The 26360-nt window shown below is 41.4% G+C and overlaps 1 protein-coding gene across 6 annotated transcripts in view; it reads right to left on the reverse strand.

Moving 5' to 3' along the window:
- Nucleotides 1-26360, reverse strand: part of GLT1D1 (glycosyltransferase 1 domain containing 1) — a 42856-nt gene that overhangs the window by 15186 nt on the left and 1310 nt on the right. Inside the window, exons 1-9 of one of the 6 annotated variants that reach the window (XM_082066173.1) lie at nucleotides 26162-26191; nucleotides 25348-25422; nucleotides 15163-15311; nucleotides 14064-14169; nucleotides 9586-9637; nucleotides 8079-8115; nucleotides 7206-7262; nucleotides 3557-3652; nucleotides 2435-2484 (exon numbers count right to left, since the gene is read on the reverse strand). In XM_082066173.1, coding sequence (XP_081922299.1) covers nucleotides 2435-2484; nucleotides 3557-3652; nucleotides 7206-7262; nucleotides 8079-8115; nucleotides 9586-9637; nucleotides 14064-14169; nucleotides 15163-15262 — 498 coding nt within the window. In that variant the 5' untranslated portion in view covers nucleotides 15263-15311; nucleotides 25348-25422; nucleotides 26162-26191. Of the gene's footprint in view, nucleotides 1-2434; nucleotides 2485-3556; nucleotides 3653-7205; nucleotides 7263-8078; nucleotides 8116-9585; nucleotides 9638-14063; nucleotides 14170-15162; nucleotides 15312-15589; nucleotides 15633-22309; nucleotides 22428-25347; nucleotides 25963-26009; nucleotides 26132-26161; nucleotides 26192-26360 lie in introns of those variants that run through there. The other 5 variants (XM_082066175.1, XM_082066174.1, XM_082066172.1 and 2 more) reach the window with 5 other exon arrangements.

Raw genomic sequence — 26360 nt, forward strand, 5'->3', positions numbered from 1 at the left:
GTTCTGCTCTGCCCCCGGGCACAGGAACAGCGGAGACGTGTGGGACAGGGCAGAAAGACACAGGTCAAATGCTGCACCAAGATGAAGGTGCCCGTTGGGTGCAGGGCCCACCGCGATCAGGACCTAGCAAATCTATAAATACACTATGTTAAATTGCTGTCATATACACATTAACTCAGAAGCAATAGTCCAGAGGCATCTTCATGATAATGCTGGGACTACTGTGGCCCTCTAGACTTCGTAGGGAAAAAACAGTTTATTTCAAATTTCATTACAGAAATGAACAAAAGGGAAACTGGAAGAGGAAATAAACGCTAAAAAAATTTACATTATACAGGACCCACTCCCGCAAAATTACTTAGATTGCGCCATTTGAGACAATGAGGCATAGCAAATGCAGGGAAAAGGTTATAATCTTATGGAAGCAAAGCAGAAAATAGTGTGTGGGCCTTTGTTCTTTATATTCTTAATTAATATAATAATAATGTGTATTTCTTCCATATTCGCAGCAAACATGACTTGCTTCACAGATAATGGCACTGATTTTCTTAAGGTTTTGTGGTTCGAGAAGTAACATGGGTAAGAAAAGTACAGCTAAATACCAACAGAGCTGAGATTTATTTTCATCCTTCAGCAATATTCTAGTACTGTGGGAGAAATATGTTTCTCGGTGTTTTAAGGAGGTTCAGTCCTGGATCCCTATGCGCTGCCACAGGGTTATTTCTGGTGGCTCACTGTAAAGACGTCAGCTATTGAAAAAGTGAAGCAAATTTTAAAAGATGACAAAAATGTTTAAAATCCTCACTGGAGGCAGCAAGTGCATCTTTGGACTCTAAAGCCCGGCTTCATTACACCTGCTCTAGATTCGCCTTCCACACCAGTTCACTTCCAAATCACTTTGTGTATTAGCGTAGAAAACAATGCAGATAAAATAAAAATGTAAAAACAACTTCTAAAAATAAAGCCCTGTGTTCCAAAATCTACAAAGAACAAAACTGAGTGAGAAAATAGAAAAACAGTTCTTATTTGACCATTCAGATCCTAATTATTTTCTTACAAACCAGACTGCCTGTGAGTTTTCAGGCTCACGTGAAGATGAATCAGAGATGAGATTATATTATAGAGGGACGCAAACACATTATGGAGATGAAAAAGTGAAGCTTTTAGTGCCCTTTTAGCAAGAGTTTCTTTCATGTGACACAGCTTCCTACTCGTACCTTTTCCACCGGTTAGATTAAGGCTACAGCTGTGTTTTCAGGGCTTCTGCCACTATGGACACACATGGAGCACAACTGGTTTCTTTTCAGAAAGTCCTGCAATTAGTTTTGTCAGTTTAGCATAATGTTCCCTGGACAAAGGCACCATTGATTCTCTAAATAGTTTTGTACTATCCTGCAAGTATAAAACCAGAGGCCAATCTTAAAACTGAAGTATTTTTATACTTTTTATCTTCAAAAGTTGATCCGGTAGTCAAATGAAACACTAAAGGCTTTGCTCTAAGAGTCCACAATAGATGAGAAGCATTACCAGGTCACGTGCTTGAGCTAAACAGAAAATCACAGCAATCCAGTGGTTGCAAGTCCTCTGACTTTGGTTCCGTTTGGAAAAAAAATCTCAGATGCGAGTGAATTGTAGAATCTTGCATCTGGGCAGGAACAACCCCAGGTTCCAGTATAAGCTGGGGAATGACCTGTTAGAGAGCAGCGTAGGGGAAAGGGACCTGGGGGTCCTGGGGACAGCAGGGTGACCATGAGCCAGCACTGGGCCCTTGTGGCCAGGAAGCCAATGGTACCTGGGGGGGGTTAGAAGGGGGTGGTCAGTAGGTCAGAGAGGTTCTCCTGCCCCTCTGCTCTGCCCTGGGGAGACCACACCTGGAATCTTGTGTCCAGTTGTGGCCCCTCAGTTCCAGCAGGACAGGGAACTGCTGCAGAGAGTCCAGCGCAGAGCAACAAAGATGCTGAAGGGAGTGGAGCATCTCCCGTGTGAGGAAAGGCTGAGGGAGCTGGGGCTCTGGAGCTGGACAAGAGGAGACTGAGGGGGGACTCATTCCTGGGGATCAATATGGAAAGGGGGAGTGTCAGGAGGATGGAGCCAGGCTCTTCTCGGTGACAACCAGTGACAGGCCAAGGGGTAATGGGTTCAAACTGGAACACAAGAGGTTCCACTTAAATTTGAGAAGAAACTTCTTCTCAGTGAGGGTGTCAGAGCCTGGCCCAGGCTGCCCAGGGGGTTGTGGAGTCTCCTTCTGTGCAGACATTCCAACCCGCCTGGACACCTTCCTGTGTAACCTCAGCTGGGTGTTCCTGCTCCATGGGGGGATTGCACTGGATGAGCTTTCCAGGTCCCTTCAACCTCTGACATTCTGGGATTCTGTGAACCAAAGTATTTAGGAATAAACATACAAATAAAATAAAAAGTTACAACAACAACTTACTGCAGGGCCAATTATGCCCAGATGGACACTGGGATCCCTTCTGTGCCAGTCTAAAATGGAAGAGGAACATCATTTTATTAATAAAAATTATTAATTTTAATTCTTTCTCTGAAATCAATGTAAATAGTTCCATTAACAAAGAAGAATTAGGCAAATATTATATTACTACTTAAAAGACTGAATGAGGACCAGATTTCATGCTCAGCCCTCACTTTACTCCTCAGAATTCCAATGATTAGCAGATCTGATAGTTACTATTTAGCATTTCTGCTTCATGCAATCTCTTATGATTCAAGGGTTATTTAACTAAGTTCAGATATTAATTTTGAAACATCTCAAGAGAACAAAGCTCTATAGAATGCAGTGACTCTGGCCACAAAGACAAAATGATCTGAATTTGTCTTCCTATGTGAAGAAATGTGTGGAAACAACTGCAACCATTGTAATTAATACTTACTTATTGTGTGTGGAAGAGAAATGTGCCACTTTTCCAACACCAGAATAGAACAAAAACAGTTACTTGACTTTAATAAACTACATTTGTCACTAAGCTTCACAAGGTGGTAAAGGCTTAGAAAAGTAAAGTGAACAGGGGGGGCTGCATTTCCAACTTGGAATATCTGAACCTTTCACAGACACACAGAACCTGGCAAAACATTCACCTGCATGACTCTAAGGAAACTTCAGCCTAGTTTACAGTGCTGAGCCACGATGATGGGTGGCCAAACCTGCTTGTAATTTCAACTATATTAATTAGCACACATGCAAATTGGTGTCAGATCCACAGGACAGTGACTTAAAAAGTTATTTTGAAGTAGGTGAACTCTTCTTTTGTCTTCCATTAATATTGTATGCAACAGCCAAATAGTTTTCCCAGCAAATAAAATAACCACATATTGTTTTGATTTTAATGCTCTGTTATTCTCAGCAGGCTGGAAAAGACGCAGTACAGAAATAATGTGTTGAACAGATCGATGGTTACATGAGCATTTTTTAAAAATGTAAATATATGATGAAGTTTTCTGCAGTGAATAAAATAGCTTATGCCAAACTTAGAAGCATTAAAAGAAATGCATTTGAACCCAGGGACAAAACAAGGATATTCAAAGAGCAAGTACCTACCTGAAAATACTTCTACTAAATAGAGAGGATCTTTGACTCTTCGAAGTCCGCATATCAACAGAAACACGTGTAAACTGGCTGTATCTGTAGGAATGTCTGCAACAAATAATTTTTAAAGACTGAATGCAGGTAAAAAAGCTGAACACTCCAAACTGTTCCATGAACAAACACAAAGAGTGGTAAAAGCAGTACTAGGGTGGATTCCCAAAAGTTCCCACTATTGGTCCCTCTGTTTCTTGCTCTCACATCAATCCTCCCATCAGCTCCGTGGAAAACGTAATCATGCACATCATTTTATAGGAGTTGATTTCAGAGGCAGCGAGCGTATTCTTGAACAACAGAACCAGGCCTGGACCGACCAGGCAACTGTACAAATCAGCCTGTTTCTCAGTTTTTCTACCCATAAGAAGAAAAAAATTGCATCCATATAGTAACTCAACACCTGCTTCAAGGATATTGTGAGGTTTAGTTAATCAATGGCTGTAGAGATTAGAGCTCTTGATCTGACACATTTTGTACAAAAGATCAGGTAAACTCCCCATAGTTATCTATCCCTAATATGCCAGCACTGCTGCAGAATAATTAACTAAAGTTATGTAATTGCAAAGCATTTATTTTAACCTTATTGCAAAGAAACACAAATGAAAAATAATTTGGGAAAAAAATTTCAACATGTGAGTTCTTAACATTGAAAATCTCTCTTGCAAATACACAGCAACAACCCATAAAAACAATTTTGTGAGCCGTGTTAGAAAAAGAAGATCTGATGTACGATACTGCAGGTGCCAGTGGCTCTATGACAGCACAATTAATTCACAACATACTCCTGGAGAAGGGTCACTACGTGATGAACTTTGGTGAAATGTGTTTATGATAAACCAACATAATTCACAACTTGCTGAAGGAACACGCACAAAACAACAACATAATTTAATAAACACCAGAGGGGTTGGAATGTTCACGTTTGATTTACCGTACTGAACAAATCACTTCGCTGTCCTTTAGTTCACCTATTGATGGGGCTCATGGCAAGGATGGATGAGATGGATTATCTAACACCGGGCGGTTCAACAAGGAGCATCCAAGTGCCGCTCTGCAGGTGTCTGAGGGACACGAGCACACGGGTCCCGCACCAGGCCAGGTCACATCGCTACCAGCACACAGCATCACTGAATTGCTAACATTTGTAACTTAACATCACGCAAACTTGATACCAGCTTATGGTTCACAGAATCCCAGAATGTCAGGGACTGGAAGGGCCCTGGAAAGCTCATCCAGTGCAATCCCCCATGGAGCAGGAACACCCAGCTGAGGTTACACAGGAAGGTGTCCTTCAGAATCACTATACGCTAAACACACGTCAAGCCTTGCCACTGTAATCTACATCTACTTCGGTGTCAAAAATAATTGTTTAATATCGGGCAGAGATGCTCCTTTAAACACACATTGTTGGTATTTGTCTGTGGCTGCTGTCTGGTTTGTTATATTGGCTTTATCTATGAACACCAGCTGCACGTTGGTCACAGCTAGTCCTGCATCTGCTGAGCATGTCACCTGTTTAGCAAGATGCGAGAGGTCAAAACTAGAACAGAGATTGAGAGGATGATGAAAATTCATTCCTCTCATCAGCTGGACGGTGTTCTGTCCTGATACACTGCCCAGGACCACGGGGATGGGAACAAATGAACTGCAGGTGAGCTGAAATGAGACACCGGGGAAGATGAAGCCTGACATGGAACTCCCACAGTCATGCAAATCCTTTTTTGTGCGGAGCTGAGGTGGTATAATACTGCGCAAAATTGAAATACAGCAATGTCGCATTGGCTCTTACAGTTTCAGAGAGGAACTGCGATCAAAAGGGTATCCAACTGCTGTGCCAGGGTATTTGTTGATAGGATTGGAACCTGGCACAAAATATATTGGCTAATAGATGAAATGTGATTAATCCTCAGGATTCATGTTCTCCTGCTGGCCGTAACTCTGAGTCATGGCGTAGCCTGGAGAAAGTTTGTCAAATCTACACGTGTCCATCTAGACTTACCCATTTGTCTGCAAGCAGGTTTAGAAATTGCTTGACATGAAGCAGCAGCGCTGGGTTGAACTTTTGGTAAACTGTTTTGAGGTCTTCATTTGCAAGACAGAATGAGATAATGGAGTGTAGTAAAAGCCGAAAACCTTTTCATAATGCAACACTGGCAATAAGCAGTTTATTATTGAAGATTTCATTGGCTCCTTGTTTGTTATCTGAAACTGTGTAACTGTCACAACTATTTTACTATTATGGCACACTATGATACACTTTGGCCTTTATAAAAGTCCATACTTAGGTGCCAGGACAACAAAACATGAACACAGACAGCTAACACTAAAGCCTAAATCATTTCTGAAGCATTAGTAAGTGTAATAATTAATCAGATGCAATAAGCATCCGATCCCATGATTCTGTCACCTTCCCGGAAACCAGTTTTTAGTCTCATCTGTTGGGCAAACGAGCTTTCTCAGTTCATTAGTGTAGATTTCGTTAGTTATCTACATCTTCCAATCATATGATGCCCAAGTGTTTATTAGCATTCACATCTTACAAGCTTCAGCCACTTCCACTGAACTCAAAAGGAGCCTTTTCTTGTGGTGCCCATGATGTGCAGCAGCCACGCTCCATCCTTGGGCTCGGCTGGTACAGGAGATCAGGCTCAGTTTTCACATTTACTGAGACTGTCTTGTGATTTTCTGTCAATCAAATCACAGCAAAAGCCCGAACTATCATTGTCTCTCTCGACTCTATAGAGAAGCATCTAAAACTGCTAATGAAACGATTATCACAGAATTCATTGGGAACTCCTAATTAGGCCGTGGTAGGTGCAAAGGTACAGCCAAAAAATCTGCCTCCATGAGCAATACTAAAAGAAGTGGAAATTGTAGGCTGGACAAAGAGGCAAAACTGATCAAATAAATGAGATTAAACAGTCACAAAAAACAATATTGAATAATCTGATGCCGGGTTTCAAGTTATTATTTAACAGGCACAGATGTTAGAGTCACACTTTAGTATGCTTTTCATGTGCATTATGAATTATTTTGCACTTTTGCATTAGTACGCATTAGGCAAAAAAACTGTCTCTAATATATTAGATGAAATGCACCGCAGGGGGAGCATCCCCCTCCTCAAGCTGTTGACGGATCTTTTAATCATAAAATGGTTGGACATGAGATCCGATGAACACTGAGGCTGTGCTAGCAAGTGACAAATCATTTCGCTTCAGAAAATTATTAATCTTAGTGGTGCTGTGCTGGTGCGCCGTGATTTACTGAGAACAAAATAACCCCACAATGCTCAATTTAAAATTGGACACTGGTTTTGAATAATGGCAGACATTTACTGATGTGATAAAGCAATTTACCAGTGAGGAATCATTTGTAACAGAGGGAACAGCCGTACTATCAGAGATCAGATTGATGAGGATAATATTGAAATAGTTTTACCACAGTCAAACGCCTACAGATTCTTCTTTTGGGGAAAGACAACTGGAGTAATTAAAGCATTGCCAACGTTAGGTTTTAAATTTCTAAATCAACGTCACATTCTAAATTTCTTTCATCGACATCCACAAAGAATAACTATAGTGAATACAGGGAAAAAAGTGAGTTTTACCTGCATTTTGCAGAAATCTGTACCAGTCAAATGTTTCACTTGGTGTTGTCTTAATTCCTGCATTGAAAAAAAAAGAGAAACTCAATATGTTTTACTTGTCCCTGGATGGCTGGACTATGGTTCTTGCTGTCTTGCCCCAAGAAAACAGTATTTCTGTCAATCACACTGAATTCCACATACAGCTCTTCCCGTCTCAAGCTTTTCCCATCCCAACAACGTCAGGTTGTCGCACAATCCGTCCATAGTCATCTGACTGAAATTCAGCTGAAAATTCTGCCCGATCACACAGTGCACGAGCTTCTTTAGCGACCCCAGGAATAAAGCTCACTTACACCATGCTAAATTCAGCCTTTTAAACCCTAAATAACATTATCTAAGGGAGCATATTATTCCAAAACAGATACAGGTTTGCCAAGACCCAAGTCCTTAACATAAGGCAAAGAAAGTAAATTAAATTTATATAAAATATTAATATAAACTGAATACAAATGTATTTGTTTCACCTTATGTTAAAGATTAATTACCTTACTAATGAAACTATCACATTAATATATTTAATATCTTATATTTTGGATTAGGTACTTGTTGGGTGTCCTTAAGCTGGGAACTCGAAGCATTTAAAGGAATTTGGAGTTTCATTCAGCATCAAAACTTCCTTATGTTTTGAAGAAAGCTTCGTGTTACATTAGGTGTTGCCTCAGCTTTCAGTCTCCTACTGTTCGACATCTGGGAAAACTTTCTTTAAAAGCACCAAACGAGTTGAAAATTTAGGCAAAATATTTCTTGGGCAAAGAAGGTAGATACACAAAGATCCAGGTACTAAACACCTGATTCAAATAAAGTGACTGTCTTGGTCAATAGTTCAAAACTCACCTTGAGTTTGGACATAGATTTTCTTCCTAGCATCTGGCTTTAAAGAGAAGGAGAAGAAAAGTCACTTTCCTAGTTCATCATAAAAGAATCTGTTCAGTTTTCAAAAAAACCCAACTAGTATAACAAAATGCATATCAGCGTGACTTTCTTTTCACTGGTAAAAGATAGAAAGATACATTTAAGTAACACCAAACGCCAGCCAGCAATTTAACGTACATTTACTACGAACCTTTACAGTATCAATGGATCAATTTTGCAATGAATGCAATTACCAAGTTAGTACAAACACATTTTTAGTTTATCTCTGTATCCTTTCTCATAATCATTAACCTGCTTATTGCACAGAAAATTAAAATATTTCCTTAGAATAGAAATATTTTCAACTACAGAACAGCCCTGGTTCCCAAAAATGTGTTAGTTTTGAAAGAACAATTGTAGCTGGCTTTGAAACCACAATCTACATTTATCCACACAAGTTTTTTAAACACATCAGGCATGAAATAAACCGCACTTACCTCTAACCTTTTCAAAAATTGCCGTCAAACTTCTGTAGACTTGACTATATAGGAAAACCTGCCAGTAGTAGTTATTGCAGAATATTTCCAAATAAAAATTGCTTAAGAAATTATTTTAAAATAGCTGCAGTAGAAGAGGTAATTACTTCCAAAGCTACTCCTGAAGTGCTACTACGCTAGTTACATAATTTAGGTAATTAAATAAGCAAGTTCTCATTTCAGTATCTTTCTATAACTCCAACCATGAATTTGTGGAATATATTTTTCATAAAAATATCGAAATATTATTGGGATCTTTCCGTTATTACTGTCAGTTCTTTGCTGGCCAAATAACCTCCTTAAAATACATTGGTATTTAACCACTATACCGTTGGATGAAAATAATTGTATTCAGTATTTTTCCACGTATCATTCAGCACAGTGTGTTTTGTTTTCAGAAGGAGAGATGAGTTTTAAGCAAATTAAGTGCTATTTATGCGCTACATGTCCCTCACGGCCTGGGCAGCGGGGCTGTACGCGACACTTTGCTGGGCGCAGCGTAACTTCGGTTTTAGCTTTGCGGTTCACCTTAAGGAGTTCATTCTCTTTCCAGTGTTGACAAAACAAGTATTTTCAATTTATTCTTCTAAACTCCTTATTGTAAGTTAGGCTGTTTAGTGGAATTTTGGCAACACACAGTTTACTAAATGATGCAAAAAGAAACAATATATGCACATGGCATCAGAGAGACTCGATAACAACAGCAATGATTAGTTTTAAATGTTACAGAGAAGCACTTTCCAAACTGCTGCATACTCTTTTCAAATACTAAACAGCTTTTAAATGCCAGATCTCTTTGACTTGTTGAAGTACATAAATATGAAATGCTTTCTCTGACAGGAAAAACAGCAATAGAGAATATGAAGATTAGTACAATTCTCTAGCATTATTTAGAACACATTTTAGGAGGATGCAGAGTTGCTAATACTATAAGCATCATCACATAAACGTACCCATTCTGCTGCTGCCAGTTCCTTCATTTTCACTGTGAAAGCCACTGCAAACCTAGTGACAAGGACAAAAATAGTTGGGATCATCTGCTTAAAGTTCTAAAACATAAAAAGAGGAACGTATTCAGAAAAACATCTTTATAAGAACAAAGAGCAGAGGCTTATAAAAATGATTACAGATGAAAAGACAGAAAGCAGGCTTGCTATTTGTTTTAGCAGAAAGTACTGGTAAAACACATAGTATCTCTTCAGGCTTTACAACTTAGAGCTCTTGGGGAGTACAAGTGAGGATTTCTTAAAGTCAGAGAATTCAAATGAAAGGAACATCCCCCAGTTTATCTGGATTAATCTATACAGGCTGCAGTGGCGCACTGGCATGGCCTGTTTCTCCATCATTGCAAGTTAAAAGCAGAGAGATGATCCGGGGCCCAGGTTTCACCTCTGGAACCTCTGGGCTCGGACGCTCAGCTCTGACGTTGGAGATCTGGGTGGAGACGACACGTGCCGCGCTGAGTCACACACCTGACACTCCTCGTCATCAACAGGGGACAACTGGGTGCGCAGAAATGAGACTGACCACAGTCACCGTTTCAGGCAAAGAGACCGTGCCACTAGTCAGACATAACACTGACAGAAAGACATTTTGACTGTTTTCTGGTTAAGGCTTTTCTTCATTATAAGAAGGGCATTTAAATGAATGAACTGTACAATAGTATATGAACACCTTCTACTCCTCCTCTGCAATGTGTATAAATCATAACGTTGAAGTAAGAATAAGCAAACCAAAGCGTACTTGAACAACTTAATGGCCATGGAGGAGGCTGGAGAGGGAGAAGACAAACCTATTCCCAAGCTCAGTTCCACTTTTTCCCTTGTGGCTGTTTCTAATGGTTCACCCGGACTTCCATTGATGTGCCTTTGAGAAATGGAGGTAGCGCTCCATCATTCCATATAACAGAAGAGTTATGCCAGAGACCAGTTAAAAGCAGCATCGATACGAACAGTGTTCTTTTTTGGGTGTCTCATTACAGAGAGAATTCAGCCACACAAGTCTGATTTCTAAACGTAACTAGATAAACCAGTTATTCTTACTGGGATACTGGTGCAATACAGACAAGTCATGAGATACTCAGTGAGTCACTTCACAAAGGATCCCTGTTCAGACAGAACAGAGCTGGGCTGTAATGTAGCTTTTAAGTTGTGATGAAACATAAACACGTGCTTTGACGGTTCTTAAATGGAACTTTAGTGTTAACTGGAATCACAAATGGGACCATTTCTGCAGACTATCATCAGTCCTGTGGCACAGAAATGTTTGAATGCCTCCTTCATATGAGATGCAATGTGTCTGCTCCACAAAATCCTTTTTTTTAATTGCCTTTATAGGTATTTAATGTAGAATAGAGGTTATCACACGTTACATTAGTGATTCGGTGTTTCTTTTTCACAGAATGAACGCAATGTCCCTGTCCTGAGCCAGCCCTGCCACGTCAGCCCACTGCTGAGTCACCACCAGAAAGTGCTTTTCCATTGCCAACATCAGGTCATAATTTGAGGGCTTGAAATCACCGTCATTCATTGGAAGTCTCATAAATGCTGAATTATAACTCCTACTTCTGTTTGTTGAAACAAACCTTATTCCTATACATTTGTTTTGTAGTATCTGCTTTATGGTGCTGCAATGAATTTCACATACACAAGCTGACAGTTTTAAAGTTAATAAAGCCTTTGCAAATGCTTGTTTTGTCAAGTTGCACATGCTCCCTTCCCCGTTATTGCAATTATACTTTCAATACATCACAGTAACAAGCACAAAAAACTGTTGCTCCCAAGTCTACAAAATACTGTTCAATAGAAAAAAAAAAAAACAACCTACAGGACTACAACCACCATTTAGAGGAATTTGATTAAAAATGAAACACTCATTATAAAGCTAGACAGTGTTCAATACTCAGTCCTATGGAATGTGGTGGTATATTGTACTGGACAAGTCATCTACAATTCATGATGCTTTCTGCTTAGAACCCTGCAATCAATAAAGAAAAACAAAAAATCAATGTTTCTTTTAATAACTATGCAATGAATAATGCTGGTGATAATATTGGAGAGGAGACCCACTCAGAATAACTTCTAGAAAACTGAATTGCTTTTCCTGTAGCAGAGAAAATATTATGAACTGCATAAGGATGCAGTAATATATTTTGAAACACAATAGGAAATCCAAGCTACTAAACTATACTTCAAGTTCCTAACTTAATTATCATTAAAAAAACGTTCGGTAAAGCAGAGCTTTTTCTTTAGCTATATTTGTGACAAATCATATTTTAAACACAGAACTGTATTAAATGGATACACTTAGAGATTCTGGTTTTATATACTTTTCATTCTCCGCTGTACTGAAATTTAATTGACACATTAGATGTATTTTTTCTATTCCTCCTGACCCGTTTAAAGAGTAACTTCTGATTATTTGATAACAAAAGTAAACAAGTATATAAATTTTGCCTTGAATGGGGCCTTAAGTTCCTTTTCAACTACAAATCACACTGAGACGCAAGAACATGCCCTAATGATTTTTCAATGAGTGTGATTAAGTGCTGTCTTTAAAATCTGTTTACCTACCACATTTTATAGGGCAGTATAGACAGAGCAGCATATCTATGCCAGTGGTATTAGCCAAGATAAAACCATGAGATACAACCCTGCTGCACGTAATCCCTCACTGCGAGCAGGAACCAAACCCCATCCTGCCGTACCGGAGCCGGTGATCTGCCAGCGGGGAGGCGGCGCTGAGCAGAGCATCCTGAGCAGAGCATCCTGAGCAAGCTCTGCTCAGCCAGATAGCCAAGCTCTACGTAAGCAAGCGGTACCACTGGATTTGATCAGACAGTCCAGATGTTTAAACTCTATCACACCTGGGCACACTCAGGGGCCCTTTTTGCTCAGGCAGACCCAGTTGTGGAGCGACGGCTCTTCAGAGGGCTCAGGTGCAGCTCCCTGGGGCTGGGGCAGCTCCTGTCACACAGACACCCTCCCTGAGTCCTCCCGCAAGGCGACTTTTCTTGTTAAAGTGGTAAGAAACTAAGCGGGAAAAAAAAAAAGCACCAATTTTACACCATTTATGTAATTTGCTCTGATTTCTGATCAGTTCTTTAATTACATTTGATGGCTACACTGACATGTCACTGGAACTTTTCTGGACTTTAAAACATCCTGAAAATTCCCCCTTGTCGATTCACCTAAAAAACCAAGAGAATTTGCCTAAAGACATTTTTCAGTCTCCGCTTTTTCATGCATCTAGAGACAGGATCGCGACAGCAGGAAAAAAGAACAAAAGCTCTTTTCAATCAGTCTCTGTGTCAACAAGCTACACGTGAGGCCTCCAGAACCGGTCTGACTCTGTGATGCAACAGGACAAAGGCCGGTTAGTTTTAGTTGTTGTTTCACTTCAGCCAAACTGCTGGGCACCTTGGTCTGGATGTACAGGTAGCACTTAATGCATAAAATATGCTAGTTCCAATACAGAATACTGTATATGTTTGAATATATGTAACATAAACTAGAATTTACTAAGAAACAGAGATAAAAAAAGCCCAAACTTGGAGTAACTGCTAGTTCTGGCACAGAGCCTTGGGAAACGGGGTCCAATTGTGTTTAGGCTAATAATATTATTACAATAAGATTTAGTGAGAATATTCATACCTCCAACACTAACAAAGATTTGCTATTATATAATCATTCCTCCACCACTAACTCACTGTTAACCACTTCCACTACTAAAGATTCACTATTTAAATACTAAATATCAGTCATTTTGGTCATAAATTCAAACTTGATTGCATAAAATGGTATCCATTACAAACACTTCAAATAAACCACAGCGAGCTGCTACAGTCCACAGTTATCCTAACCAAAGGCTGTCTTTATAATGTCTACCCATAAAGTAGATTATTCTGCAGAGCAATATGATGCCGAATCCCAGGTTAAGTATTCTTGCTATTATTTTTCTCATTTCATTTACCTGCCTTAGAATTTTATACCCTCATCATATGCATAGTTCTATTATTCTAGAAAACACCCATGATTCAGAAGATAAAGCACAGGATTAGTTAGCAAGAGCGCAGATTTCATTAGCTTTTAATGGGATTTGAGTCTTTTTGAAAAATCACAGCCCAAGAGACCAAGTTTCAGCACCACATCTGCCAACTCTTGCACCCACAAATACGATGAAACAATTGTAACAAAGGAAATATAAAATGAACAGACTACATACAGACTATATTTTATGAAGAAACCATTCAACATCCCTTGCTGAATCATAAAATAATATGCAGAGATCGTAGGGATTTCAAGTCCTCTATCCCTTGTCCGCTGGCCTACAGATCTCCCAGTGATTCTGTGCATTTATGGAACAGTTCCTAAAACATCTGCCATTCCAAAAAAGCAATTTCCCATCATAAACCTTCCACGGATGCGTTTACCTGGCTTCTCCTAGCACTGCTCCCATTACCCGATGTTTCTCTTCACATTTGACATCTTCATTTACATCTGTCCCACCGAAGATGATTCCAAAAGGAATTCTGCTGCCTGCAAAGCAATGAGAAGTTGGCCAACACATCAAGGTCCTTCTAAAAAAAAAAAAGATAGTTCTAAGACATTCCATAAGCCTCCTCCAAAACAATTCTAGGTCCTGCCACAAAACCAATCATCTCTGTATTCCAATAAGTCTTAATAGATATGTTAGCAGAGATCACCTTACAGACTCAGAAATCAGCTCCATTGGAACAAAAGAGCCACAAACGTGCCAGACATTGTAATTCAGGCTTTCTGAAAACCCACCAGCACAAATTGCGGGGGGACTTCTGAAGTCTGGAAACCAGCACAATACAAGTTATGGGGAGAGCTGATGGAACTATCAAATTATACACCTTTGTCCAAGTGAATAGATTTGTACAATATGAATGCGATCTCAAAAACGGATACACACTTGCAATTTCAGTAGGTGACAGTGTCTGTAATTTTGAAAGCCAGTGCTTCTCCTCTATCATTAATGGCAGCCTAAAATTTTGTTCTACATGGTTAGATACAATAGAAAATTTTATTATTTGTCTGATAACATCCTGTCTCCTACAGTTTAGCTGGCATGAACGACATCTCAGTTATTTCATGTCCAAAAAACCCTGATTCATTTTTGAGCAGAAAAATCAAATTAGCCTCTCTGCTTTCTCCTATTTGACCTCAGCTCTACTTAGCCAAGCCACTGTCCTCTGAAAGAACACATTTGCTGAAAGCATCTTAACGCTAATATGAGGTTCTTATCTTAATGTAGTTAAAGTACTTAATTCCAAAATGTGCTATGTGTTTAAAAGTACATTTATTTAGTTGTCTCCTCTCTGGATCAGATCTCCCACAGAGAAAGATTTCCAGCATTTCTGAACATTTGTTGAAGTGGATAAACAGAAGAACTATATTAAATGTGGGTTTGGACATTTATAGCCATTTATAACTGTTTGTATTCATTCTCTTCTCTTTCAGTACCTTTCCAGAGGTGTTTTTATTGCAAAACGGGAGGAGGATTACCTTGCAGAAGTCTGCCGGCTTTATAGAGATGAATGGCCAGGGCCGCATTGAACTTGTCTGTGGAGGTCAGGTTTGCTATTTCGGTTGGACTTTCATACATGAAAGCATCTCTAAGAACGCAGATATGGCCGGCAGCATGGAGATGACTCCTTCATTATCAGAACAAACAGGAAAAGAAAAAAAAAACACTATTAATGTTGTAGGCATGCCAGTATATTAAATAAACATCATCAAAGTGTTTTTCCTTATTAATTATTGCTCCAACATTCACCTTCATGCTAATTTTGTTCAAGCAACCATGAAGTTATTTACAAGGTTTTGGTGTTGTACTTGTTTGTTTGTTTTCCCATGGAAAATATTTGTTCCCTTCCAAGCAACATAATCTGCATTCATTTTACAGCCCAAGCCTACAAAGTATCAACAGCACCTTTGGAAACCAGCAGAACTGAAGCATGATCAGAATCCTTCCTGATTGAGGTGCTGCTCAATATGCTGAAAAGATTCTTTTTGAATTGAGTGTGTGAGACCTGGAATCTTGTGTCCAGTTGTGGCCCCTCAGTTCCAGCAGGACAGGGAACTGCTGCAGAGAGTCCAGCGCAGCCACCAAGATGCTGGAGGGAGTGGAGCATCTCCCGTGTGAGGAAAGGCTGAGGGAGCTGGGGCTCTGGAGCTGGACAAGAGGACACTGAGGGGTGACTCACTCATGTTTACAGATATATAAATGGGGAGTGTCAGGAGGATGGAGCCAGGCTCTTCTCAGATCAAAAAACAACCACCCCTATTCTAGTGTCAGCTTACCCATTTATCTGTCTATCCAGTGGTTCATCATATGAAAACATTGATGAAAAGATTGCCAAAGTCAGGAAACTGATTGATTTCAGGGAGCTTTACTTCAGGCTGTGTATTAATCTTTCCTTTTATTCTGTATGCTCGTAATTCCTCCCATTGAAAACAGAATCAGTTATCAAGGTTACCAATGACATCAGTCGAAAAGCACACAAGAAAAAAATCCATGTTCAGATAGAAACTAGCACACTCTATCTGCTGACATGTACTGGTTACATTATTTTTAATATTATAAAAAGACCACAAGAATGTTTTCTGCTTATTACATATTGTTCCAGTTGATTTATTTCTCATGGCGTATTAATTGTTCTGGCATTAGATTCCTGCTAACTCAAGAGCTTCTTGGATAACGTCAGCTCTTTCCTGATCATTTCATATCCTCCCAAGGAATGTAATTTTCTGTCCTGCAGAAGTTAGTCATTACTGCACAAATTGGTGCTAAAAATGTTGTAAAATGTCTCGAGGCCTTGGCAGGAATGTATTAGCACTAGATCAGATAGAGCTCCGCTGGCACAACATATGGTGCTGTATTTCTTCCTTATTCTAAAAAGAAATTCATTTTACTTTTAACTTCACCGTTTGAAACCAGACCAATAAATTATAAGAAGTACTAATAAATAACACAATGCAGCCAGATTGTAAGCTCCTTATTTACACTGTTGAGCAATTATTTACATGGGTTGTCCCATGAACTTGTACCAAGTACCTGTTTGCCTTTTGAAAGAGGCTCTCGATTTATATCTGAATAACGATGCCCAAATCTCACGGATGTGGGAAGAAAATCTCTGGAGCAAACACCCGGGATGCTCGTGCACACATTCCATCATTTCACAGGTGCTCATTAAATAGTCCAAAAGAATTTCTTCCCATCAGTATTCCCATTACCATAAATCACTATCATGTACAAGCAATATGTTTGCACATCACAATTAATTTGAAAATAACTCTCTCAGGACATGAAGAAACCAGCAACTCGACTAGGAATTGCAGCATAAAGTGCCTTTTTTTTTTTTTAAATATACTAGGAATTAATGCTTTTCCTTTCTTCCCCAGTTTCCAGAGCTCCGAATCTTGCAGCTGAGCGGCAGCTGGTTCTGCAGTGACAGGGGGACTCCCCGAGTGCTCCCAAGGCTCACAAACTGCACCACCTCTAGTACTTCCATTGATTTTCTATGCAGAATGACTCCGGAGCACGGAAAAAATTTGCATACAGCTTAAGGAAAAATTACCAGATTATTCCCACAATAATTTGCATTCCCAAATGTAAAGAAGCCTCCATCCCATAAACATACCATTGAGTTCGATGTGATTAGTTTCAGATTATGGATATATGGAAAGGTACGTGCGTAGAAGCAGAGGTATTGGGTAGTATTTAAGTGCTGAAATTTACAGTGATATTTTCATATTTTCTAAATGGCTTCTCATCTTTATAACCAAAAAAAGCAGACTATGATTTTCACACATACGCTCTTCTCAAGGATCATGATAAGACGGCGCTGCAAAGATATTGCAGGAGATTCCTCCTGCAAGCTCATCTGTCTGTGAGGTCACAGATGTCCCTGAATGGAGCCAAGACAAGAGATGTCACCCATATCTCTCCTCCTCATGGCAACTGTGGACTCACATTACTTTGCCATTTCATAAACAAAACTTTCAGAATGAATAATAAAAATCAACGTGTCTCCTGCTGCCTGTGAATCTAAGACAACCCTGAAAATGCTCAATCTCTAGGCTACATCTTCTCTCCATCACTTTGTACGTGGTAGATAAATTTCCAGGTAAGGATCTCAACAAGCACTGACTTGCCTGGATCCAGAATTTGCCTCGCTCTGCCGTATCTTTCCCTTCTACCAAAACTCTCGTGGAAGCCAATGCCACTACTCGAGGAGGATGTCTTAGAGGATATTATATTAGTCACTGCTTACACTCTGATATTTATACACGTCTGAATAATGGACAAAATATTTCCCAATATACCACTGATTTTAGTATTCAGGAAATTCATATTTTTTATTCTCTTTGGAAATCATGAGGCTTACGAGTGAAATTTGTGTCTGCTCTGGATCCACCCTGTGTGCAGAGATATTGCTAAAAGGTACAGCCCTTTTCTGGCATGTTTTCACTTTATTAAAGATTTCTATCGAGAAACATTTTTATCTAACACAACTATGAAATACACGGTGATGTTTCACAATGGTTCTCTTCTGATTTCCTACATTCCTGATCAGTACTTCTCACTTGTCCTGGCTGTCAGTCTTCCCTCCTTCAACCCGAATCTGCAGTTCACACATCTTCATATACAAAACCAGTTTTATATTTCCAAACAAAGCCTGGCTGAAGCTAAAACACGAGCAAGTTCAAGTCATTCTTACTTCTGAAGTATTATAGTTTTGAAACTTGCTTTATTTTCTGTGATGTCTCACTCTCAAAAACATTTATGTCCTAATTTTACAACTGATATTTCAATGGAATTGCTTGGAGACAAAGAATGTTTGATTTCAAAAAAAGCTTGTGGTAGGTAGATACACTGACAGTGAATAGCACAAAATGGGTTTCATCCAAAAATATTAATTAACTCTTTCCATGGACTGTCTGTTCTGTAAAGGAGCTATGCAACAACTGCTGCTAAATCTATACAGCACAATCCAAAGCTTATTAAGCGAGCAGAGTCACTTCTGCATTTCCGAGACTTGGCCAGAGCTGGATACTTGCAATTCCCACTGAACTTGATGGAATTACAAGAGCTGAAACTCTGCTTGATCTTCTCTGTTTTCTTTGTATTTTTTTTCACACTTGTTAAAATATTCTTCATTTTATTTCTCTCTCAAACGTCTCCTTTAAGCAACACAGACAAATTGTGTTGGCATGAACAAACTATGAATAAAATTCCCTGTGAATAAGAAGAGAAATTAAAAATGTGAGTGCAAATGAGGAGAGAATCCTTCTGTCTCTGTGTTCTCAAGTCAGCAATTGTCTTCTAGAAGGACAAAATCACTCTGCGAAGTTTAACCCTGCCTTATAAACAGGACTAGCCATGGAACGGCCACGGGGAGCAGAGATCTGCTGCACCAGCACTCTCCTCTGTCTGTCCAATGGGAGCAGATAAGGCAAGAATAAGCAGATGAAAAGTTGGGGCTCAGGATTACTCCAATACATGTCTAAGATGAAAAATAACTGTAAAGAGGAATGATGAGCATTACTGAATTTGTGGGTTTAATTCTCTCGCAGTTGGTTACCTGGAGATTTACAGAATCTACCTCCACTGTCCAATTTCAAACGAGACCTGAAACAAACTCTCCCTCTAGAAAAGATATTTACATATTGATCAAATACTTCATCTAAATCTTTCTAATTAACCAATTCAAGATTTCTATTCCTCCTTACTACCAAGCAATAAAAGATGAATGGAGCCTATAAACTGGCAGAGAATATTCATTTATTTTCTTTCCTGACACCTTCTTTGAGCTCATTCCTATGGCTGAAGAATGGCAGCCTAACCAAAGACTTTTGCTTAGTGTTTTATTCTCTACTCATCCCTCATAGTTTTTTTAAGGTGAATAAAGATTTTGCACACCAATACGAATAAAGCCCACAGTACATTCATTATATCACTTGGGTTAGGAGGCTGATTTCTAACAAAATTAGATTCTAGTATCTTTGTCACCACTCACTTTAAACTCAGGAAATGAGTATCTTATTTATGAAAAGATTAAGCAGTTATAGGAACAGCTGTAATATCATAAACATAGTATACCCAGTGATATTAAGCCATAAAATGAATCTACGCTGGCAAGCATCCAACCTAGAGACAACTTCATTGTTTCATTTATACTTCACCAAAAGTTGCCATGGTTCAATAAAAAAATTGAATAAATAAATTCATGAGCATGTTCACAGATGCAACTGAAGCCAAACCTTAATTGGAATATATATTTTATGGGTATTAACACACACACTACAAAGGTTACCACATGCACTTCACCTTGGGTATGGCAGAGCAGTGCAAGAAGTGACATACCAAGCTTTTGGCCATACATGTAGATATATATATTTTTTTTCAAATGGCATAAAGTCTTAAGAAAACCAGTATTAGATGGAAGTACCTATACAGGATGGTTTTAGTGATAGCGGTCACTTGAATTGCCTTTCAGTGAGGAAGATGGATTTAATTGCTAGCTGATACTCTTTCATTTTTTCTTGATCATTTTTTCCTAAACAGGCTCATTTATATTATTACTAAAAAAAAATTTATGGTAGGTGATCAGATAGCAACCGAACATTACATAAATTACCAAATCTTAAACATTATTTCTGTTAGAATCCTTTATTATGAGCATGAATTAAATTGACCTTTCACTATGTAGCATCCACTTTCTCTAAGGTAAGGATGCTAAAGCAAGTCCATGTACTCTACACAGATCACTGCAGATGTGTTCACACAGCTGCAAATGATTGCGTTAACGTGGTAATATGTTAAACCATCTGTTAACTGGGCTGTTGAATCTCACTGAGTCTGTGCCTTCTTCTGTACTAAAGCACATCAGGTCAGGCCACCGTGCACCAGTCACAGCTGGGGAGGGTTACCCAAAATTGCTGGTTCCCCTGCTGAACCACCATATCTCGATGCAGGATGATCACAACCTCATTGTAGTTAAAAGACAAACTGAAATAATATGTGGACATGTGTTTGTCTGCCTTATTCAGGCTTAGTTTAACTAGAAATAATGCAAAACCAGCTTTCCATTAGTTCACCTCTGAATGGCTCCACAGTCTAAATGTTTGTCTGACTTCCCTCATTTTGACATGGAAGGTGAAGGTAAGTAAATATTTAGTTTGTAAAGGTTGAAGAAATAATCTTCTGGAGGAGAAACATCCACAGACATCCCCAAGAATAAGTAGTTTTATCCAGTGAGAAAAAGATGAACGCAAATACAGAACGCCACACAAACTACCACACGTGAACTCTGCTGACATACAGGTAAAAAAATGTGTATTATAAACATTAGAACATAATTATCTCAACATTTTATCAATAATTCTTCTTTTAAAATAAAGAAAACTTCAGCTTTCTCTGGTCTTTATGCTCCATTTGCTTTATATTTTCAATGCCAGGGTGACTGACACGAGGCAGCCCGTACGTTCCACTGTTATCTTATACAATACAGTAGCCCTGCACAAAAGACTGAAATTGGTATGACACGACTAGTGTGAAAACTTAAACCATGTCAGAGGACTATTTCTCTGTATAACGTATAATATACAGATCAAGATCTGCGAAAATTTTAAATAGCAGAATATATTAATCCCGAGAAAAACAACTAAACTCTTTGACAGGTAAGAAGCCACCAAGTCCTTATTTTGGGCCTCAAGAGGACAAAACCATTGAGAAATGGTTTCATTTTTACAGTGACCTTCTTTTCTTTAAACAAAGCTCACAGGCACAGCAAAGCCCTCAGAAATGCTATCAGCCACATCCTTTTACAACATTTCACCGAAAACGTTAAATGGGGCCATTACGAATAGTCGGTATTGATGCAGTTCTGTCAGCCCAAAGAATCTGGAAGCTCTACAGATTCTTGTCCATCACCCCCCGCCTGTTGATCCCACAGCACGGGCACTGCTGGAGCAGCTCTAGGAAAGCTCCTCACTTCAGAGCTTTCCACATGGACTTCTCATACTCTGGGTACTCAGAAAACCCGCTGCAGCACCAGCACCAGCTGTGCCAGCGCTCGGTGGGGCGGCTGTGGGGGGACACATGCGCCAGCAAACTGCCCTGAGCAGAAAGGTCTTTTGTTTGGTTTCGTGGGGTTTTTTTTGGGGGGAAACCCCTCTTCTCCCCCTCCCTTGCACGGGCAAACGGGGCACACGTTGCCCATGCAGAGCCGCAGCAAAGCCGCGGCGGGGGCCGCCCCCCCGGACACACGCTCGGCCTCACATCCAGCAGGCCCCGCGTCCCCTCGCACGCCCCCGGCCCGGCCGTCCCCGCGGCGCAGACGCCGCCTCCGTGCGCCGGCGGGGGCAGCGCATGGCGGACAGACCCGCCGCCCCTCAGCCCCGCACCGCCAGCCCCCTCAGCCCCCTCAGCCCCGCACCGCCAGCCCCCTCCGCCCCACAATGCCAGCCCCACCGCGGAGCCCCCTCCGAGCGCTGCGGCGGCCTCGGTGTGAGGGGATGCGCTGCCGGCTCCGCCTCTCTGCGGGCTCGCCGAGGAGCGGCGGGATCCCCAGGGGCGAGCAGGGAGCGGGTGAGGAGGCAGCGCGGTCCCGTCTCCCCCGCACGGCGCGGCGGGGACGGCACTCACTGTATCCTGGCCGCGGTGGTCGCGTTGCCGGTCTGCGCTCGGAGCGACGCCAGCAGGAGCAGCCTCATAGCGGCCTCTCCTGCCCGCCCGGCCGGGAGCCGCCTCCTTCACCTGCCGGCGGCCCCGCGGAGCCCGGAAACAGCCCCTGCGCACCCCGCCCAGGTGGCTCCGAGCCCTCCCGGGAGGGGCCCGGTCAGAGGGCACTTCTACAGACACAAACTGGCCTGGTGCCCGCAGGTTCGGGTCCCTTCCCTCCACCTCTGATTAGCGCTGTGGTTTTTTTCATTCAACAGCCACAAAGATGATGTGGTCAAATCATGGCCTCGGAGAAGCCTCAGAGATCTCCTGAGAAGATGACCAGGGGAGGGGGTTGGTATCAGCCACGGTGTCCTGAGGCGGTTCCTCAGCTACACCACGGTCACCACGGATCTCCTGAGGTGGTTCGTATTCAGTGCGGGGATGGAGAGAAAACTAATTGTGGGTAAAATGCCAACAACCACAAAAGCTGTTGGAATGCGGTTGTCCAAAGAACAAGGCAACGGGGTGGTCAAAGACCACACGAAGTATCAGGTTGGCCATCTGCTGAAGCAGAGCCAAAGGCGTCTCAGAGCAGGGGAAAGCTCTGTGGGGAACCACAGCCTCCACGGCAGCAGGCACCATCCAAAGATACAACGCAGGGAAGAGAAAGAGGAAGAGCCCAAACTCGGGATCATGACAACTGTTATGTCAAATTATCGAGCCAGTCTTCAGGATAAACCCCAATTATAACCAGCAGCTACGAGCAGATGTGTGGGGCAGCAGGCAGCAAGACCGAGAGGCCAGTTCAGGGAGTCTGTTGGGAAACTGATAGGGGCCAGGTGGTTGACTGTAGATATCCATGGCCTTGAACTTAACTCAGCATTTTGTAGAAACATTGAGAACACATGCAGGACATTTGTGGCCGTGAGAAGGAGGGCTTGATCTAACAAACCTCACTCTTTTGCCTGTATACTGATAACATGGCCAGGTTCCCTGATGGAATTCACCACAGGGCCACATGGATGCTTGTGCTTCCCCAAGGCTGTAGGAGACAGGGAAAGGTGGTCTGCTAACTGCAGGGCCTGGTCATTGTGGCTTAAATTACTTTTCCAGTCAACAGTGTCAGGTAGAGGGAGAAAAATATGCCACATACAGAGAAAGGCTCTTAAAATTAATGATTTTTAAAAATAGTAGTTCTTCAAAAAACTTGTGTGAATCTCTGAGGATGACAGGTATTCTGGAATTGAGGGTTTAGAAGTGATAAAGATATATATTGAAGGGTATTCTGGCAAATTGTTAGCACTTCAGTGCGCTGGCTCGCATTTTGCTAATGGGTCTTCGTGCTGCAGAGCTGTGTTCAGCTGTCTGCATCTCACCGAGCTACCACTTGGAAATAATTCAGCGCAACATTGTTCAGAGCATTTTAAACTCCATCCAAACTAAAAAAGATGGCTACAAATTAACAGAGCAACAAATCTTGCATAAATGCTAAAAATAGCATAAATGCTAATCTAAAGGTAGGCAGGACCACGCTATTTTCATCGCCACTTTAGAAAGCGTTTCTGGCACGAAATCCCCATTGAAATTTTGAGGGCTTTTGTCAATCCAGCCAGGATTCTACCCTTGAAGTTTATTTCACTGTAAGTGGTCTATATGAAGCGTATTTGGGCTTTTGAGAGCACTTAACCACCCTCAAATCTAGCACCAGCCGTCTCTGTTGGTCACTGCTGCCCAGCTGTCCGTCAAACGGACCTGTTGTGTATCAAACAGACTGCAGGAAGCTGATGCCTCCTGATACATTGCTACTCCAAGTCCTTTCCTACCAGACCCTCCCGCTGCTCCCAAGGTCTCCCCCACACACCACAGCTCATCCGGCTGCATCGCACCAAGGGAGGTTGGCAGTGTGTGTGCCAACCAAAAACCCCCCCTGGCCCTGTTGCTCCAGCCCTGTACTCGAAACAGCCTGAACCAGACAACAGCCGTCCAGTACATTTTGTGTATAACACAAAGACAAAAACGCAAACATCAAAGTAAGACAAGGCCTGCTCCATAAGACAAATGAGGAAACTTAACCAATCAACTGGGAAATAAAGAGGAAATAAAGGAAACAGTCAAAGAGGTCCTAACATTTTATTACTACTTATGGTAACTGTTCTTTATGCTATATAGGCCTTGACTAACAGAAATCTACAAGTCTTTGCAGCACTAAGTATTATTGTGTCTTTGAAAACACATACATGCACTAATATATCACTATATACACACAGGTGCATTAATTGTATTCAAAGAAAGGATCACAGATGTACCTTAATGAAGAAGTTTTAAATATACTGTAGCTAAGCGTTCTTTTTTGGAGGAAAATTTTAAAAATCACCTTTGTAAAACTGCTACATTTCCAGAGAGTGTTCTTGTTACAACAATAGCTCTTGAATTTTAGTGAGAGTACCTACTTCTCGATGCCTGAAGATTTAAATAACATTTTATAATGTACATTTCAAACACTGTTCATCTTTGCAAGGTGTTTGTAAGAGCTGCTGGGTAGGCCAATATAAAAATCTCACCCCACTCACTAAAGTAAATTATGAAGGGCATAGAATGTGGTAACTGCATTTACTGAAACACACAATAACGCAAAATATGCTTAATTACTTTGCAGTCTCCAGGAAATACTACTAGACCCCTTAGAAGATATAATCCCGAATTTCATTATATACTGTATTAAGCTAGGCAAAGCTGAAACGTAATTTAATTACAGAACCAGTCATGTTACAGTAGTTCACAAAAAGAGGTCTCTGTACAGCTAGTTGCATTTTCCTCATTGTCCTTTGTCATGGGGTTTAACTACTGAAAAGAGCAAATATATTTAATGAGTCATTTTTATGGCATGTTATTTACAAAGGCCCATCATTAAATGAATATAGTTACTTTTACAAGCATCACTTGCTCAATTACCAACTGTTCCAAAAATGTTAAGTCATACCTAGATGTTGGGTTTAACTACATGATGTCAATGAATCTACCTTTGTCATTGAAAACACACAACCAGGAGTATCTTTCCCACTTTGTTCTGGTCATTGTGATGACTTCAAGACCTGCTGTTGAAGGGAATTACATACTTTCATGATCTTTACTTCAATATATGTGATGGTGAAACAAAAGAACATCTCAGGGCTCTGAACTTGCAACCACTAATGTATATTTTCTCATAGTACATTTTGTTCCACTCAAATCACAGTATTCATTCTCCACATGTACTTATGATGTATTATTACAGCAGGAACACCTCGGAGAAGCCGAATTTCCCCCAGGGCGGTACCACCCCAGGCCGGTGGTCAGAGCCAGCCCAGCCTGGTTCTCCTGCCACCCCAGCAGGACACAGGCAAGAGCCCCTTCCAGCACACGTTCGGGTTTGTCTGCAGAACAGCTGCTGGTCAGGGACAATCCTCGCTTTTGCTTTTCCAACGAGCAGCAAAGTAGGGAAAGAAACCACATTCCAACTTTGCTTTCATTATTGCTGAATAAAACTATGAAAATGAGGGCTCTCATGGAAGCCAGCGCTGAGGCTGTGTCACTAATAAAGCCGCACAGCTCCAGTTGATGCCTAAAACCTAACTCCCAGCCCGAGCTAATGCACAACGACCACCAAATCACTGCTGCAGCGCCCCCCCGCCCCTCGCTTTACCCCGCCCGGCATCCTAGCGAAGGCCGCGAGGGGAAAGCTGCCGCCCCGCTTCCCCAGCGAAGCTCTGCACATCCCGAGGCGCAACCGGCCGCACGACTCGACTCAGCCCAGCACTGAGGAGGCCCCGCCGGGCCCTCCCGGTCTCCCCTCACCACCGGTAACTCCGAGCGGCCCGGCCCGGCCCCGCCCCGCAGCTTCCGGTCCGCCACGCCACGCCCCCTCGCTTGCCACGCCCCGTCTCGCCTCAGCCGCCGCTCCCTGCGGCCCAGCCGCCCATGTGACGGCGCTACCGGCGGAGCGACAGCGCTCTCAGCCAATGGCCGAGCGCCGTCCCCCCGCGTGGGCGGGTCG

Source organism: Streptopelia decaocto (assembly GCF_964273445.1).
Source record: "Streptopelia decaocto genome assembly, chromosome: 15".
NCBI classification, from domain to species: Eukaryota; Metazoa; Chordata; class Aves; order Columbiformes; family Columbidae; genus Streptopelia; species Streptopelia decaocto.